The sequence below is a fragment of the Chrysemys picta genome, chromosome 8, assembly GCF_011386835.1.
Source record: "Chrysemys picta bellii isolate R12L10 chromosome 8, ASM1138683v2, whole genome shotgun sequence".
Classification (NCBI taxonomy): Eukaryota; Metazoa; Chordata; order Testudines; family Emydidae; genus Chrysemys; species Chrysemys picta.
In genome coordinates, this window is record NC_088798.1 from 10,012,599 (window position 1) to 10,032,269 (window position 19,671).

General features: G+C 42.6%; 1 protein-coding gene and 1 long non-coding RNA gene across 14 annotated transcripts in view; one reads left to right on the forward strand and one right to left on the reverse strand.

Moving 5' to 3' along the window:
- The window catches only part of TTC39A (tetratricopeptide repeat domain 39A), a 101,212-nt gene that overhangs the window by 14,806 nt on the left and 66,735 nt on the right, over nucleotides 1–19,671 (reverse strand). For 7 of the 13 annotated variants that reach the window (XM_065555352.1, XM_065555357.1, XM_042844992.2 and 4 more), the window contains 6 exons: nucleotides 19,339–19,500; nucleotides 17,442–17,533; nucleotides 15,580–15,700; nucleotides 12,727–12,838; nucleotides 10,225–10,339; nucleotides 6,314–6,430 (listed from right to left, as the gene is read on the reverse strand). In XM_065555352.1, the coding sequence (XP_065411424.1) occupies nucleotides 6,314–6,430; nucleotides 10,225–10,339; nucleotides 12,727–12,838; nucleotides 15,580–15,700; nucleotides 17,442–17,533; nucleotides 19,339–19,500 (719 nt within the window). Of the gene's footprint in view, nucleotides 1–1,304; nucleotides 1,991–6,313; nucleotides 6,431–10,224; nucleotides 10,340–12,726; nucleotides 12,839–15,579; nucleotides 15,701–17,441; nucleotides 17,534–19,338; nucleotides 19,501–19,671 lie in introns of those variants that run through there. The other 6 variants (XM_065555355.1, XM_005284904.5, XM_065555356.1 and 3 more) reach the window with 2 other exon arrangements.
- On the forward strand, nucleotides 1,348–8,628 carry LOC122172656 (uncharacterized). Its single transcript, XR_010589987.1, has 4 exons — nucleotides 1,348–1,469; nucleotides 2,404–2,487; nucleotides 5,461–5,510; nucleotides 8,429–8,628. It is a non-coding gene; the product is annotated as an uncharacterized LOC122172656 (long non-coding RNA).

A 19,671-nucleotide genomic window follows, 5' to 3' on the forward strand; every position in this document is an offset into this window, starting at 1 on the left:
ATAAACTGCCCGATTTCCTTTCTCCTGCCGGGAAAAATCCTGCAGGAGGGGGTAAGAGAGGTGGGACCATTCTTCTTTGAGGTTCACTTTTATGGAGCTTCCTGCAGAACAACATCTTGGGGGAAAAAGGAGCGATGGAGTTTACAGGGCCTTCTATCAACATGGAGCCTGGCATGCAAGAAGGGACTCCCTCACCGTCCTGTCTGCAAAAATGGCCCTCTCGCCTCTTACTCCACCCACCCTCTACTGAGAACTGAGTTGCTGAAGGAGCCCAGAGGGCAGTAAATACAACTTAAGGCTGTGTTAACTCCAAACTGGACTTCTGTGTAGAAATCTAGCCATTCTCCAGCAGACAGTGCCAGGCTGAGGCATCCTGAAATCTCTACAGAGCACTTTCCTCTCAGATTTGCAGCAGAGGGGCATCTATGGAGAATGGATCTATAAGGGCAGAGGGGGGCAATGAGACTGTAGGCACATTCCTCCCTCTTGTGGCAAGAAGGAGATCTACACACAGGAGTTGCTCCAGCCCAAACTTCTTACTGTGGAAAACATTTCTAAAGAATCTTTTTAAACATGGAAATAGCAGCTACATGAGCCATGATTTCCAGGAAAAGTTTACTGTCAAATTAATTTTGTACTGCTGAACAAACAGTGGAATAGTAGTCAGGGCCGGTGCAAGGAAGTTTCGCCTAGGGCGTGAAACTTCCACCTTGCACCCCCCCCCAGCCCTGCAGCAGATCCCCGCCCCCCCCCACCCTGAGGCGTCCCCATCCATGACAGCTTCCCCCCGCCCTGAGGCACCCCCGCGGCAGCTTCCCACCCCCCAGCCTGGGGATCCGTGCAGCAGCTCTGACCCAGGGGTTCCCCTGGGTTGCCGGCGGCGCGGTGACCCAGGGGAACCTCGGGGCTTCCTGCCGGCGTCTCAGACTCCCTCTCCCTCCCAGCGCAGAGGCTGCTGTAAAAAAACAAACAAACAAAAACAAACAAAGTGGGGGTGCCACTTTTTGGCACCCCCAAATCTTGGCACCCTAGACAACCGCCTAGTTGGCCTAAATGGTAGCACCAGCCCTGATCGTAGTGCATTTCTTAAACTTCAAGTCACATTTGTTCTGGTAAACGCTGATGGGTTTGGTTCCCAAGGCCCCCTGGTCATTTTTAATTTAGCCTAAGGTGGATATGATCCACTCTTCCATTGTATTCGTCACTTGCTTTTTTCCTAAAATCCTGGCTATACTATAAATTATCCAGCCTACAAAACATGATAGAACAGACTGAAATTTAAAAAAAAAATCACATTTGCATAATTGAAACTTCTTAAGGTCTTTACTAGCAAGTTTGTTTCAGCAGCTAGAAAATAACTGAAGAGAAAACCTGATAAGATGATCTTTGTATGAATAATGAAATGCCTGAGATTCAAAAGCTTCTGACTTAATCTGAAAGACTGAATTTTCTCTCACCAAACTAAACAGGTAAACAACTCAGGGATCGGGAAAAGTGTTTCTTTTTCGCAATAACTTCAATAAAAATTCAAATTTACATTCATAACCAAGTCAGATCAAAACCAATAAGCCTTCTTGTTTAGTTGTCCCATTTCATATCCTAGCAAATAAGTAAATGTAATGTATACATAAATTAAAAATTAATTACAAAGATATATTACAAGCCAGGTTTGGAAAAAGAAATCTTTTGTAAAGGTGTGGGGGGTGGGGGTGGAGGTGGGAGTGGGGAGGTTGTTTTATTTTTTGCCAGACTGTCACCACAGATTCAAAATCTTTTAGGTATCACATGTTGTGGTCTCTCCCACTGATTTAACAGAGAAGGGCGATAATGTTTCAAAGTTTGCATACAAAGACATCAAAGAAGAAAAGGTTAAGACACTGTTGAAGCTCCAGAATGTACTCCATTTTCTGAGACCGATTTGGCTTGGTGCAAGGCAGCTTGAATTCTGAAATGTGTTCTTGTTTCCATGGAGTAATTCTTGTAATTTTGTCTAAACAAAAACAAATCCATTCTAAGCATCATATCATTAAATATTTTCTAGTTATTTTTACGATACAAAACAATTGCAGACAGCAAAAAGCCTTTCTTCACAATCTCCTTTGTTGCCGTCTCTAAAATATAAGGCCATATGTGCTTAGCAGAACAATGTAGCTCTTTGTTCTTTTATTTGTAGTTCTAGTGTCTGGCAAGTACCAGGGAAAATACAGCTTAATAAGAAACTGAATCTGTTCCACGCCTTCGGAATGCTGAGTCCATATTAAATATCCATGATGTCAACTCAGTTTATTCCCAGAAATTAGATTTAATTTTTTTTTTTAATGTTTGACTGAACTTTACTGTGATTAGTCATCTTCATGGGATCTCCCCCCACTCCCTTCATTTTAATAATAATTGTTAATGTAGGGTGAGGACTGGTATTTAACCATTTTGCTGCAGCCATGTGAGTCCAGGAACAGCAGAATGTGAAAGTGAGTGCAGTGTTCACAGGTAAGAGATAAAGGATGAAATTTTGATTAAAAAATGCCCTTAGTTTTAAAAATGTAGCATAATGCAGGGAAAGGATTTTTTTTTTTAAGTGCCTAAATGTTGATATATAAACCATGGGAGGAGTGGTGAGTGTGTGTGCTTGTTTTCCGTGCTACAGTTTCTTCTGGTCACTTCAAATTCTTGTCTCCAACTTATTTGCTGAATTTACAAAATAATTTAGTAAACAAACAAAAGGTTACACAAGAGAGCTGAAACATCCAGAAGAAACAAACTAATTCTGGAGATCTCTTGGCATGGACGCTACTCAGAGTAGAAACAACGTGTCATTTTCTGACATTAAACCATAAGAGGAAATCAAACCATTGTACAATTGAAGTGCTACAAAGGTACATGGCCCCAGCTGAAGCACAGAAGGCAGAAAGCTGAAGACCAGTCAAACTGTATAATTACTTAACCCCTTCATGCCCTTTTTTAAAAACTCTTTGTAAAACATGTTGCAGAAAACATGAGCCAAGATGAGGCTACAGTTGAACAGAAATGTTTTAAGACACACAAAAAGGATAAAGGGAGCAAATCCAGTCCCCTGTCCTAAGACAAACCTGTTGGCAGCAGCATCAGTGGGCAGGGTGATGAGCAGGCCAGCTGATCTGGGACTAGGAGAAGACGGGGAGTTGGGCTGGGATAGCCTTCATGGACCAGCTCCACAGCATAGGGGGAAGAGGAAAGAAAGGATTCTGTCCTCCTCCACATATGTCCTGTGCTGACCTGGGGATTTGTCCTTACAGCATAATATTATATTCTAAACAGCTAGGGCAACCTGAGTTGCGGTTTTTCCATTTCCTGTCAGTTAAAGCCCAAAGACAGTGCCTGCAAGCACAGATCCTCTTTTGTAGGTATTAACGTCTCTCCTGTTACAGAAGAAACAGAGAGCTTAAGTCCTGGCAGGTGTCAGACCATTTTAATTTATTTAAAGAGAGTGTTGTCATTTTTATACTACAGATGCGTGTTAATTATTTAAAGTCTTAAACAGTTTATTTTTAAAAGCATTTCAATTCAGCTTCAGTCAGTCATATCACTCATGGGAGCATGGGACCTAGAAATGGGGCAGTTTCTATGAGAAAGCTCTGAACTCCAAACCTATCACGCTGCTGCTTCGCTTAACAATGTAACAACTGACACAAGAAGCTGACCGAAGGAGGCTGGTGGAGGGTAGCTTGTGACCATTTCTGTTTATGTTCTCTCGCTGACTTTGCTGAGCTCCAGTTCCTAGTTTTTTTACATTATCCAGACGTTCCAAATCTCATTTTCTCCTCAGTGGTTAAAAATATTGCTTGTAGCATATGCCAGTATAAATGCAAGTACTTCTGTTTACATCCAAACCAACCTGTTTATAATTTCACCCCACTCACTCTCTTACTGCTAAGATACTCAAACCAGCAGTAGTATATGGATGTAGGTCACACGGAAGAAAGCGCCATGTGACAGGCAGTATACGCTTGTCTCCACTCTTTGGATTTGCAAACATGAGTCTGCATATCAGGAATTGGCTTTACACAACCAGTTCTCCCTCTAGTGGTTTAGGAAAAACTTGCGTGGATTTTCTAAATGCCCAGTTTAGAATTGCATCTCCAGTCGTTAAATATTTACAGTGAAATGATCTTACCATGATAATGATTTTCTCATTCCTAAAAGGTAACAGTGTAGTGAACTGATAAACAAAAGGTGTTCTTTTTACACATATGTGAGACAGGGAGTTATTTTAGGTTTCAGAGTAGCAGTCGTGTTAGTCTGTATCCGCAAAAAGAACAGGAGTACTTGTGGCACCTTAGAGACTAACAAATTTAGTAGAGCATAAGCTTTCGTGGGCTACAGCAACATACATACATACAACATATGTTCCATTCTATGCTTCCAAAGAAGTGGGCTGTAGCCCACGAAAGCTTATGCTCTACTAAATTTGTTAGTCTCTAAGGTGCCACAAGTATTCCTGTTCTTTTTGGAGTTATTTTAGAAATCTTTGGGGTAAAGGAGTTATTTTAGATAGCAGGTGGTCTGCAGCTGGGGGATTTACTCAAGTATTATGGAGGAGCCATATCTGATCCAAAGTAAAGGGAGAGGCAAGCTTCCCATTGTAAGTGCCCATGTCTGAGCAAAGCAGCATGGAAACTGAGCACCTTGCAGGAATATGCTGCTCACTAAAGAGTAAGTTAAGAGTTATTTATTTCTCACTCCTGGCTGAAGCAAGCTATCCTTTGCTTATTGTTTTTTGTTCGCTTGTTTGTTTGACCCGGCTGAAGAAAGCCCCAGAACTAACTCTTCATGCATTAGGCCAAAGCACAACAATGCTCTGTGCTTCAAAAAGTGGCAGGATGCAATATTTCTCTTTAAACTTGTTCTCCCCTTTGCCTACACAGAGAACAATGTCTTAAATAATTGGTAAACTTTTCTAAATATAAACTAAGCTGCTACTGATTCCAGGCTGTGCTGCCCTAGCTGCTGACTCAAGCCTAGAGGTGTGTGTTGGGAGAGCATGGAGCCTGAAGTGGCAGAGCACTGCAGTAAGTGAGGAAGCATTAGACTGAGTGAGGAACTGTCTGGATTCCTTAACTCTTCGTTTCCAGACTATTTTTAAGTGCACAGCTTTTCAAAGGAAGTGGGTGAGGTCCTTTTGGGGGGGGGGGGGCGCTAAGTGTTTTGATGGTGGTCACTTTCAACTAGCTTTGTGTGGAATGAAGTTTTTGTTGTTCTAAATGTGTTATTTGAGAGACTGTGTAGTCTGGGGTCAGAAGCACTTGGGGGGGGAGAAGTCAGGATTTCCTATATTTTAATCCTGGCTCCGTGTAACCTTGGCCAGGCTACTTCCCCACTCGTCCTCATCAGTAAAGTGGGATAACACCTACCTAACCACAAGAGTTATTACTTAGGAAATGTTTACACAGCATGGTCTATAGTGTACAATACTATTTTTTTCAGGAAGAAATTCTGGCCCAATATAAAGCTGAGAACGGTGCAGAGACAGAATGGTAAGTCTGTTATGAGGCAAGTACACTATCAAGCCAAGATGTTCTTGATAAATCTAATTGATAGAAAACTAGTAATGTTCAAACAGTAGTATGGCAAAGTGAAACATTCCTGCTATTTTTCAGATACACTTAAAGTAATGCAAATGAAGAAGCTAAATACAACCTGAAAATCATTTTTACTACATGCACTTCAATGAAGTAGAAGAAAAGATCATTGCTGGCTAGCAATTGCATTTCTGACATACCACAGATTCCTGACTTCACCAAATGTATCCTCCATGCAAAGCTAAATAGCCTGAAGAGGCAGTTACTTTGTTATTTAGGAGTGATTTCTAGTGGGAAATACTGATAGTCAAGTTAAAAATCTTTAAACTGATTTTATTCAATACTTAAAGCAGGAGTTTTCCTGAAAGTAAAATACGTTTGGTGCATTAAGGAGCAGTATGGCCCAGCAAATAATACATTAGATTGGGATTTCAGACATCAGGGTTCTATTCCCAACTCTGTCACCAACCTGCTGTGTGACCTTTGGGAAGTGACTTCACCTTTCTGTGCCTCAATTCCCCCCTCCCAGCCTTTGTTTAAACTGCAAGATCTTTCAGATGGGATGTCTCTTACTGCGTGTTTGGATAGCGCCTACCACAATGGGGGCCCTGGTTGTGGTTGGTACTACCATAATACTAACAATAAAAAAAGTATCCACTATATTAGTAAATGATCTCTGCCTTGCCCCCTACCTTTCAGTACAATGCCTTAATCAAATTGACTAGATAGAGGCCTGAGCAGGCAATTGATAGTCTTACTTTGCTCTTTCCAGTAACTTTACTCCTTCTTCTTTTCTACCATGGTCCATGTATAGTACACCAAGTTCAAGCAGAGCATTTGGAATTAAATAATGGTCATACTTTATCTTCCTCTCACTGCAAGAGAAGGAGAAACATAGTTACAAGGTTTTCATGCTGCAATTTCCTCTCATTCTAGCTACAAACAAATAGGAGCTCAGTTGGGGTTAGGAGGGGGACTAGTCAATCTCTTCAATAATGCTTACTCTTCAGGTACTCTAACCTAGGCCAGGTCTACACTAACCCCCTAATTCGAACTAAGGTACGGAACTTCAGCTACGTGAATAACGTAGCTGAAGTTCGAAGTACCTTAGTTCGAACTTACCTTGGTCCACACTCGGTAGGCAGGCTCCCCAGTCGACTCCGCGGTACTCCTCTCACTGAGCTGGAGTACCGCAGTCGACGGCGAGCACTTCCGGGTTCGACTTATCGCGTCCAGACTAGACGCGATAAGTCGAACCCAGAAGTTCGATCACTCGCCGCCGAACTTCCGGGTAAGTGTAGCCAAGGCCCTAGACTATCTCTAGGTTATTCAGTAAGTGCTCTATACATTTGCATGGCAATACATGACCATCTTTTGCAGCATGTTATTTACAAGTTTCTTAGTGGAGGTGAGGGAAATAACAAAAGGTAGCAGTGCTTCATGGACCACCCACTTGCATTGCCAAAATGAGATGCCATTCACTGTATATTGTGCAGTTATTTCAAATAGGATAGTTCTGCCAACTGATTCTTTGAGCTTGGCTCCCACTTGGTTGGGCTTCAGTATACACACAGGCTTGGATAGGTTCCTGGGGTGTGGCTTCTTTATGAGTGTGGGGGGGGGGGGGGAAATAAGTGATACTAGCTCCTAAATGTCACCCACTTATGGCACCAAAGTGAGAAGTTAGCCTTACTCTGAGTATGTCTACACTAGCACTTTTGACGGTATAACTTGTGTCGCTCAGGAGTGTGAAAAACACCCCCCATAGCGCATAAGTGACACCAACAGAAGGGCTGGTGTGGACAGCGCTACACTGGCAGGAGACGCTCTCCCACCGACGTAGCTAATGGCGCTTGTTGGAGGTGGTTTAATTACGTCAATGGAAGAGCTCTCTCCCACCGGGATACAGCGGCTACAGGAGTGATCTTACAGCGGCAGAGCTGCATTAGTACAGCTGTGCTGCTGTAAGCTTGCTAGTGTAGACATGGCCTAAATTGTCAGTCTGTGACTCTCCCTCCCTCTTACACGAGGAATGAAATAGTTAACAATGTTGGTATTTAAAATCATCATCATCACTGGGCACCTGAGTTAATAAAATGAATGGAGCAGTTCACACCTCTCCAAGCTATTGCTCCAGGCTCTCTGCTGACTCCCTTTAGATTTCTGTTCACTGAGAAGAAAACAGCTGCATTCTTAACTCAAGTTAGCTAACGCAAGGTAAAATCCTAGTGAAGACAAGGCAGTTTGTAGTTTTCACATGTTAGCAGGTTGAGTTAAAGGTTAGGCTCCCCGATAGGGTTTAATACAACCTGTTAACTCCATGTGAAAAACTTACAAACTGCCTTGTCTTCGCTAGGATTCTCTCATGTGTTAACTATGACACAGTACAACACACTTCACTTCACTTCACCTCTCCCCCATCCCCCAGGTGAAGACTAAGCTTTAAGTGCCATTAAACTTGGGTTTAGAATTTAACTATTTTTGTAAGGGCAAAGGGCATGGATTTGTTTTGTTCAGAAGGTACACAATGGGTCAGTGCCCTATGAAAACAAAAACAAAACTCACTTCCACTGCATATGTAAAGCCAAATTCTTAGGTCCTGTCTATGTTAAGAAAATGTGCACCGTTCTAATTATGTCAACATAGCCACTTCGGTATGTTACCAGGTTAAGTGTGCCAGTGCAGCATGTTTATGTTAAGCATCTATACCAATATAACTAAATTAATATAGTTACATCAGTGCTAATGTCCTTAATGTAAATGGGGCCTTAGAGAACAGAAGAGCAATTTGAGGGTGTAATTTAATTACCAGGGAAAGCTTCACTTAGTACTGTATCTAATTCATAATGAGGTTTTTCTACCCAATTTTACAGTGACTTGACTGAGGAATATTGAGATTCAGATCCCAATCACGCAACTTTTTCCATGGACGCAGCGGTCTCCAGCTACAGAGAGCTTCCATAGGGTGTGGGAATCTGCACACAGAACAAATTCTGGGGAGCAACAGCCAGCCTAGGAATCATTTTGGTTCTAAAGTTACATACACCCAAAAATAAAGGTTTCTAATAGAAAAGCTAAGAGAATCTTAACTATACCATCACAAATACTTTAGAAAGGTACAATTAAGGCTTGTCCTCCTCAACTGCTCTTTTAAAATTCCTCTCACAGAAACCCCCAACCAGTCCTAGGTCTTACTCAGCTGAATTAAAATATGGTTCTCCTCTGACAAATGAATAAAAATGGGACTGTGTGCGCGGGGGAGGGGAGGGGGGAGGAGGAAAGAGAGCACATTTACTGCATTTCAATGGTTCTATAGCAAACATGCTCAATTACATGTAAGTTTTTTCTAACTTCCAGCCTTGCAAACTCAACCTGTGCTCTTCAAGTCAAGCTGGGCTCTTAGAATCCTAGAATATCAGGGTTGGAAGGAACCTCAGGAGGTCATCTAGTCCAACCCCCAACTAAATCATCCCAGCCAGGGCTTTGTCAAGCCTGACCTTAAAAACCTCTAAGGAAGGAGATTCCACCACCTCCCTAGGTAACCCATTCCAGTGCTTCACCACCCTCCTAGTGAAATTTTTTTCCCTAATATCCAACCTAAACCTCCCCCACTGCTACTTGAGACCATTACTCCTTGTTCTGTCATCTGAGAACAGTCTAGATCAGTCTAGATCCATCCTCTTTGGAACCCCCTTTCAGGTAGTTGAAAGCAGCTATCAAATCCCCCCTCATTCTTCTCTTCTGCAGACTAAACAATCCCAGTTCCCTCAGCCTCTCCTCATAAGTCATGTGCTCCAGCCCCTAAACATTTTTGTTGCCCTCTGCTGGACTCTTTCCAATTTTTCCACATCCTTCTTGTAGTGTGAGGCCCAAAACTGGACACAGTACTCCAGATGAGGCCTCACCAGTGCCGAATAGAGGGGAATGATCACGTCCCTCGATCTGCTGGCAATGCCCCTACTTATACAGCCCAAAATGCCGTTAGCCTTCTTGGCAACAAGGGCACATTGTTGACTCATATCCAGCTTCTCGTCCACTGTAACCCCTAGGTCCTTTTCTGCAAAACTGCTGCCTAGCCATTCAGTCCCTAGTCGGTAGCAGTGCATCCATCTTTTCATACATCATCCACAAAGGCTGTGCAGACCAAAAAGTATGCCCTGTGCAACACCTGTGCATCCTCATCACCTTCAATAGGTTTCTTATGTGAATTCAGTGAACAATTCTGTTGATGGTGCACAAGAAATAACAGAATTCAGCTCACACTCTGTTAGTTGTGTTGACTCTGCAGGGCTAGCAGAAGTAGAAAAGCACTTTGGTCCCTAAAGTCAGCAGATATCTCTGTATACACATGGATTGTAGATTTGCTGAGCAAAATGTACCACTGTTACACAGGTTTCAGAGTAGCAGCCGTGTTAGTCTGTATCCGCAAAAAGAACAGGAGTACTTGTGGCACCTTAGAGACTAACAAATTTAGTAGAGCATAAGCTTTCGTGGACTACAGCCCACTTCTTCGGATGCATATAGCATGGAACATATATTGAGGAGATATATATACACAGCTATTTTAGAGAGGCTTGGACTTGACTTAAAGGACTTGACTGCTTGACAGTGCTACTTACACTCAGCATTTCTTGAGTTCTTCTGTGTGTTAAATATGGAAAAAACTTACTTTAAATGGATGTAAATGAAATGATCTTCTGCCTCAGAAATCTTGCCCAAGTGCTTCAGACATAAACCCTTTAACAGCTTTATCAAACATTGGTCATCTGCTAGTAATTCTGTAGCTGCAAGATAAAGTAACCGTTTGATCAGTTTTGCATTTTGAAGTAACTTGGTGCCTTAAAAAAAATTAAACATTGCTGTTCCAAAAATACTTAGCAGGCACATTTTCAAAACCTCTTTGCAACAGTTGAGATTTTCAGACCTTTTTTTTTATTATTTGTATGGCACTAGTGGCCCATTCAGACTGGCTGGATTCTCTACACTTCCTGTGAGATAGCTGCTGCCCTTTGGAGTTTATGGTCTAAGGCCCTGATCTGCAATCAGAGATGCACTAGAATCTTTGCATCCTCACGGACATTCGTGGCGTGTACACGATCTGTTATTTCAGTGCAGGCACTAGGGTCTGCATACATGACCTGATAGGGACTCCACTTAAGAGAAGATGCACAAGTAGCTGTTTAAAAAGCAAAGTTGCTTCCCATGGGGAAAGGAAGAGAAGATAAAAGTGATGGGATCACATTGTTCCAGACTAGCTATGTGCACAGTTAAGTGGGTTAGAGCCTGCAAGGTTTTTTTTTTCTTCCAGTAAGATAAGTCAAATGTATATCAGCAATCCCCACTGGCCATCTATTCTGTGAACACATTTATATGTATGCACTTTTTAAAACGTATAATGTATCCTGCCACGGATATGCACGTTGTATAAACTAGTCATTGAGGGCCCAATCCTGAAAATACTTATGCACGTGAGAATTTTATTCCCATGAACACTTCCATTAACTTCAACGGACTTCTTACAGCATATACCATCAGTCACATACATGTTTGCTGGATTAGGTCTTTATAGTGTTAGATCCGTGCCCCAAGGATTTCAGTCGAACTTGGTCTCCTTCTGTATATTGCTATTTAAATGGACATTGTCAACTTGAAAAAAATCACACTTTTGTAAAACATATTACGGCTAATTGTAACACCTAAAGGCATGAGAGGGAAAAAAACTGCTTTTAGTATATACTTCTCATTTAAAATATACGGCACTTTTCAGACCGTATCCTCAAGGCACTTTACAGTCATCAATGAGCCTCAACAAACTCTGCAAGGAAGTTTGCATGGTTTGCAAACTGGCACATGCTGACCCATGACACAGTAGCAGAATGGGTGACTGAGGCAGCAAAAGTCCCTCTTCTGACCATTACACCAAACTCCCTTCCCTTCAGCTAAAAGGTTCCCCCCCACCACCACCTTTTTCAGAGTTAAAAAGGGGACCAACTTGCCTGATACTTCAAGCAACTCATATGCCTCAGACTGACTTAAAAGTTCAGTTTTCAATGTTTCAAGCTGAATTACTAGCTTTTCTAGATGTTCACTGAAGGACACAAGCCACCAGCTGATGACAATGTCATTCTCTGACCAAATGGGCTAGGAAGATGCCTCTCAGGTCTCTGGGCCTAGGGAGATACTAATGAGGAGTATTACTAAGTAGCTGAATGACACCTGCTGGACAAGCAAGAACAACATTAACAGCATTCTTCAGAGAATTTAACTTGTCTGCTGGCTGGAGAATAGTTGTGGTAATGTGCAGTGTATATGCAGGGAAGACACAGGTTCTAGAAAGGATTTCAGGGTGTTGAGTTGACCCAGACTCCACTGTCATGGTAAGGTCTGAACCTTTCACAGAAAGGTGGCGAGTACAGATGAGAATGAAAGGTTTGTAGTATAGGAGGAATTGCAGAAGGGCAGCTGTGCAGGCTGGGGAACCCCTGCTGGACTGGGGAGACCAAAAATAAAAGATGGAGAGAAAAAACAGCAATTCTACTTTGCCATGCCTGTCTAGTTAACACACTGAAACCAGGCATAGTATAAGAGTCTGACCTAATTTTGTACCATTCCCTTCTTATGCTCCGGTTTTTTTGCACAGTCCATTTAAGTGCAAGTGTTTTACAGCAAATGGTTAACTCGCAGATATCCGTCAACCCTCCAGGTTGTTGGTTAGTACGTGATGGTGCTTTCTATAAATCAGCTTGATGCTTGTCTCCTCCACTGTGTTCTTTAGAACTGAAATAATACAGCACCTGCATATAGCGAAGCATGTGCAGTTTGTGGCCTGTCACCCATAGTGTAATTGAAGTCAATGCAAATGATAAATTTGACCCTTAGATTTAAATATGTATTTTGTAAAAGAAATGGTCTTTCAATACATATTTGTGGACGGTTCCTAAGATGCATCCTGTAAGCGACAAGTCTCTTATGCCATATTACATGTTAATGCATTAATAGAGGAATGTTATTCCTATCTGTATTAACAACACATGGTGACATAATCCAGCTCACTCTTGTGACTGTATTAACTTGTTTTACTAGCTGGAAAACTTTTATTCACAGACAACCAGAATATCTTCAAGTATATATACTATTGTAAAGCACCTGCTTAAATCAGATCAGTGCTTACCTGGGCTTCTTTCCAGAGCTGCTTCTGCCTCAGTTAATGTCTGCAACATGCCTTCTGTTAAATCAGGACATTTTCCAATCACAGCATAGCCATTCCAGATATACATCATTTCCTAGGGGTGGACAAAGAACCCATTTCATTAATGTAGCAATGGAGAGATGTAGGTAGCTAATTATTTAGATTATTTCAGCCAAGGGCAGAAGTTATGAATTCCTTCCTAGGTGCGGATACTGCTGATATGGCCTCACTGTAACTTATTGCTAAAAGCAAATAGTGCTGGAAGTCTAAGTCTGATTAGCAAAACCAACGAGGAGTCCTCATTGTTTTTGCTGATACAAACTGACACGGCTACTACTCTGAAGTCCTATTAAGCCATCTAGTCCACCCCTTCCCTTTGCCAATACAGATCACTTGAGTAGAACACCAACCCTATCTCTGTAATATAGGGGGCAGCTCTGAAGCTGAGACACAGATTGGAGGACTGGATGGCTCAGTATATCAATGGGCTTAAACTGCAGCAAGGGAGGTCTAGGTTGGACATTAGGAAAAAGTTCCTAACTGTCAGGGTGGTTAAACACTGGAATAAATTGCCTAGGGAGGTTGTGGAATCTCCATCTCTGGAGATATTTAAGAGTAGGTTAGATAAATGTCTATCAGGGATGGTCTAGACAGTATTTGGTCCTGCCATGAGGGCAGGGGACTGGACTCGATGACCTCTTGAGGTCCCTTCCAGTCCTAGAATCTATGAATTGTCAACTAAACGATATAAGGTTTTTGGAATAAATTCTATAGAGCCAGTCCTATTGATTTCATCCCTATTCATTCTGTATGGCTTTTCCATTGGGACAGTTCACTGGCCTACAGGACATGAGCCTAAGCTCTATTCTAAATGCTAATAAGACGTGCCTATCACTACAATCACCATCACATCTGGGACTTTTAGAAGAAGAGTTAAAGACAGAATTATTATGGAGACTTATTAGAACCTTTCTTTACCTGTTTCTAAAAGGGCTATTTTGTAACTTAAATGTTTCTTATTTCTAAATTCCTGCACACGTTAATTTTATTCTAGGGCTGATAAGCAAAGGCATTTGCTATAGCTGTGCTATTTTTAATGATTGAGGAGACAGTGCTGTGCTTATTTGTCTCTAGTGAAGATTCAGTTGTGTGGGTGGTTATAAAAGTACCCCAAACTGCATTTTTCCATAGTTTAAATAAAAACTTTCTGGGATAAATCTGTGAGTTAGGACCTGATTCCAATAAGCAAGTTCCTTCCCACCCAAATGAAAAGTCCTAGAAAGTATAGCAGTTCAGTTAAAATTCTGTTATAAATTGCTTGTTACCTGAACCCCAACTCTATCCATCCCCTAGTCTTTAACTATTAGAGAGTGACACCTGGTGCCTTGAAAGTGCAATTGCAGCAAACGGAAACCGGATACTTAGCAAGACTACTTGCTAGAGAAACCTATTGCACCATCACATAAGACCAGCCCCAGTAAAACTCAAATGTGGCTGTTTCTGGCTTCCAATGGCATATGGAAACCTATTGGGTGTGGATGCAAAGTAATTTTCACTAGAGGTGACCCCATTATTGGCCTCCACCTAAATCCTTGGATCTTGTTGAAACTGGTCCTTAAGGGATTATGCAGGCTGAGTTGACGTGCAGTTGCAATGGAGACTGAATTTTGAAACAAACCATGGTATCACATTTTACTACCAGTGGACTGAGAGAAAAGTACTAGCTATGAATGTACACTCTCTCAGGTCATCCGAAGAAGTGGGCTGTAGTCCATGAAAGCTTATGCTCTAATAAATGTGTTAGTCTCTAAGGTGCCACAAGTACTCCTGTTCTTCTTTTTGCGGATACAGACTAACACGGCTGCTACTCTGAAATCTCTCAGGTCAGGCACTCATGAGTGAAACTATAAGAGGAGATGTACTGACCCCCCCCAAAAAGAGCAAAATGATTCTTTGAGTTGTCTTTAAGATACATACCAACCAAGACTCTTAAAGGAAATGCCTGACCTGAGAGACAGCATACAACTAGACAAAACAGCTGAATTGGTTAGAAAATTTTCCAATTGTTGTGAACATTGGTGGCACGCTCAAAAGCGATGAACCCAGAGTTCAGGCTCTGATGTAAACCACACTTAACAAACCTACAGAACCCAGATCCCCTGCTATTCTCTCACCATTCTCCAGGGATTGGCTTTCACATGAGTGCAGAGGTGGTCCTCTCCTAATGCTCCACCAATGAGACTTCAGAGCAGTTATTCTTATTTGGCCCTGGGGGGCGGGGGGGTGGAAATCAGGGATCGATGTCCAGCACACACAGCAGTGTTCTAGTCTGGCTGCAAAGAAGTGGCTGAATTTTGTCCTCCTAGCCATTACGTACCCTAGAGCATAGCTGCTAATCTTTCAAACTGAGCTTCCAACATTCACGTTCAGGTTGGCTAGACTCAAAAGTATCTAGTTTCACCTGTTTCCTGCCTAATGTTCTCCCCAGCTGTACCTGGAATGCTGGCCCAGTGGATGAGACTTTGAAACATGGGCACCAAAAGTAAAGTCTACCAGAGCACGAACAGTGAAAAGCTGTGAAGTGTGTTGTAGTCTAAAGAGTGAAATAGTGAGTTGCACATGCAGCATATTCAGGTGTGACACATCTGGCTTCATTTCCCAGAGTGCAGCACATGCCCCAGTTTTACATTCTTTGCATTTGTGAGATTAGGTCCTGGGAACATTTCAGGCTCTTGGAGGGGGGTTCGACATATACCATTCTAATTATCTAATTTTTGTCTCCATATTGTGAATTACTGAAAAATATAGGGGGAATAAGACATCTTTCCAGCCTACCAATGCAGGCACAGGCAAAGGAACCGGGTTTGAGGGAAGGTATCTCCGAGATTTCCGAATGGCAAACTTCTCTGTAGGCAGTGACTTCCCTGCAATTTTCAGTTTCAAACTAGGCACAGTCCTGGAAGATTAAAAGCAGCTCAAGTCATTTTTGCCCCTCTGAATATCTGGAAAAACCACTCAAACCAAAACAAAAAAAATTAAAAAGACCGATTCATTGAGAGGTGTTGACATGTAAAGACCAAACAAAGCCATCTCCTGAGGAATACCACATCCCGTGAAATCTTCCTTGTAATGAACTCTGAGAAAATATGGATGCCCTGAGTTGTTTCAATGTACAAACTGCAATCTGGGTAAGAGGAAATCTGCAGTAACTAATTTATGTTTTTATGCACCTGTGAGGGGGTGTCCATCCGACACAAGGCCTGAAGGGGTTACGGTGGCTAAGTGGGCTAATTCTGTTGCACCTGGAGGACCACCCGGGGGTGGGGATTCATTAGATGACAATCAGCTGGAGGGGAACAGGAGTGGCCTGTATAAAGGCCAGGAGCTGAGAGTAGAAAGCAGCTGCAGGGAAGTAGTCCTCAGTCACCCCTTGGGTGAAGGGACGTGTGTTTGGGACTATGGAGTGTAGCCTACAGCTATTCCCTGGGAGGAGGGACTTTAGGCTGGCAAACCTGAGGCAGTGGGGACAGGGAGAGACAGAAAGATAGGAAAAGCTCAAGGGAAAAGCAGCAAGGTATCGGATAGTGCAGACTTTGTCTGCAGATCAGAGGGTCCCTGAGCTGGAACCCAGAATAGAATGTAAGCCTGGGTTCCCCTACCAGCCAATGGGGAAGTTTCACAAACCAGAAGAAAACGGACTTCCTGGGAATGTTTGCCCCAAAACACTTCAGTGCCCGGGAAGGGGAGGACCGTAGCGAGCTGGCTGGAGGGCCAAGTCACAAAGAGGAAGCTGGAGCAATAGGGGTCTCAGTGAGAGCGGCCAACAAAGGAGGTTGTAGCACCTGGAAGGAGCTAATCCCCAGAGCAGCCAGGAGGCGGCGCCCCTAGCAGTGAGTGGATCCAGGACGACTACATAAAGCTTTTTATACAGTAAGTGGTACGGATCATCTCTTAGAATAAAGCTATTTTAAAAATAAAACTACATTTTATAAGAGGATTTTACTGTAACTAGTTGATTAAACTGAAGCAGCAGTCAGGCATTTTTTGAGCATAAACATCAGAACCAGATTCAAGTTACAGTTCCAATAATGTGCATGCACACCCCCTGGCTCGCCCTCCTGAGCCTTGCAGAGTGCTGCCAGATGCCAAGCCCCAGGCTCACAGTTGTATTGAGGCTGCCTCCAACAGCCTTTTATCAGGACACACATCTTGTAGTGAAATCTGTACAAGGCTTTCAGAAAACTCATGCCAACTTTAACTACCGGGAACAATAGAAAAAAAACCATGGAAAATATTGCATGCAATAGCAGCAACCACTTGTAGCAATGATAAAATAGAAAGTGATATTAATTCAAAGCATTTCTGGGCCAATGGGAAGTTGAAATATACTCAAGGGCAGCTGAAAACTTTCCAAAAATGTTAGTATAGTTAATGGGGAATTATTTTGAGCATCTGACACTGTATTTTATTTTCTCACACACACACACTTATTTGTGTGGGCCCTGCAGCCAGATAGCAGTCTGAAACGCCTAAGCAAATTCGGATGATATATTCACACAAATCTACATCTTATTAACCCTACAGAATCAGTAACTTTTCCTCTCTACTCCCAACACCTGATTTACATTCATTGTTGCAAGTCATTTGAAAAGGTAAGGAATGGAATAGTGTCCTAGTTGGGACTTTCTAAATCTTACCTAAACAGTTCCACTTCATTATCCCCAAAGGGTTCGTGATCATCTGGTCCAAACATACTGAGATAGGCAGCTTTCATGTAAATATAGGTAACCTACAGTGAAGAGCAAATGCTGTCAACATTGTGAATTGTATTCACAGCAGCAGCAGCATTGATTTCAAAGCCAACATGATGGTACTGTTAAGGAGGGAAACCTCTGTTGCTTTTCCTTGTAAACTCAAGTAATATTACAAAACACTTAAGAGGAGAGTCAGTTTTCCAACTGAGATATGTGCATATGACCCAGTACTTTCAAAAGAGTACAGAAGAGCTCATATTATGGTATCTTTTATTGTTTTTAGTTTGCCCTATTTGTACCAGTTTTTATTTCCATTCTATGAATACTTGTGTGTGTGCAACAAAAAAGAAGCTTCCCTATTAAAGAGAACTAATTAGTGATTAATCACATAAGAACTCCTGAGTAATACACGGTCAAAAGTGCAGGGTGCTGGAAGATGTTATAGTGAATGCCAAGGGAAGGTAGAGTATAATAATTCGTTACTTCTTGAGTGTTGCTGTAGTGGCCGTCACAGCAGGGGACAGCAATTACCATAGGACATGGAATTTATGCTTGAATGGAGTTTTCAACAATCATGCATATGCAAAGACTGGTTCTGTGATTGGCTGTTGCCCTCGGAACGCATGCGGCCACATGCCCACAAAAATGCCCCTCAATTTCTCATTTCATCCTGTTTATAATTTAATTCACATTTTCAACAAATGTTCAGTATGCAAACCCTGGTTCTGTGATTGGCTGCTGCCCACGGGTGAAGGTGTTTCTCATGAGCTCTACACGTGAAGGTGTTTCTCATGAGCTCTACAATCTCTTATAGACACCTTAGTCTTTACCATCAGAGTTTACTGCAGCCCCCAGGACATGGGTCTGATTTCCCTGTTCTGCATCGTGACCTCCAGGAAGGGGTCAAAAGAACAGACACTTTGGCAAGGTTCAGCTTGCAGTGCTCCCGGACATTATTGCCTCTGGTGGGAGAAGTTTTGGTGGCTGCAGAATAGGCAGCAGCAAGACCTCTCAGCCCCAGAGATCCATGGCAAAGGCAAGCCTGACATTGGTTTAGACAGAAGCGATCATACATGGATGGCTGCTCCTCCGTGCAGTTGTGCTGCCCCCCACTCTACCTCTGGGCCACTTGACTTCAGCAGGAGCTGTGACAGGGCCAATGCCCCGGTTCCATCCGCTGCTGACCAAAGAACCCAACTGAGGTGCTGCTGTCATGGGGCTCGGATAAATGAGGAGGAGGGAGATAGTCAGTGTCAGAGAGACAACACCCCCTTCCATTTCCAATGTGTTGTGCCAGATCTGCTCACGAGGGGGGCTATGTAGTCCCTTAAACCAAGGAATTTGCCCTGGTTACAGTTATTACCTAGTAGGTACCATCATGTTTAACTCTCATTACAAAACACTACCTTCCACATGGTCACCAAAACAGCTCATGTTCATTAATGTAACTGCAATAAAAGAAATAACGACTTACAGCTAATTGCACAGGATGGCCAATTAGTACATGACAAAGCCCCTTGCCAGTTGACTTGCATTTAGTTAAAAATCAGCTCTGAAATCTAGGTGTATTCCCTGACGAAGTGGGTATTCACCCATGAAAGCTAATGCTCCAATACATGTTGTTAGTCTATAAGGTGCCACAGGATTTTTGTTGCTTATGACAAGTTTAGAATGTCTGCACTGCTCCCCCTCTATACATTGTCTGCATGAGCCAGAACAAGCCAGATTTTGTTTTACTGCCCTCCCCTACCATAGAGGTGGCCCAACCCAATCAAAATGTAACACCGAAGCTTTGGTCTCTCTTTCATTAACTATTGGTTTTCTTTTCACTTTAGCTTACCTTTGACCAATTGTTTTCTTTGCTTAGCAGATCCGCATAGAAATAGGCCATCTTCCACTGGCGCTTGTAGGTGAAGCACCACATTAGTTCCCAGTAACACATGTGATGAAACTGCTTCCAGTGCTGTTGGGCCTCACAGCATTCCTCAAACCTACTAACTGCCTGAACCAAGGAAAGTCCAAACATAACCATAATCACCGTGAGAAAAAAACAGGTTTCATAGAATAGAAACGTCAAATGCGTCCATTCGGTAAACAGCACTGGGACGCAATGCTGCTCCTAGGTGGGGAGTGCCCTCAATTCTAACTCTAAGTGGGGAGTTGAGAGTGCTCA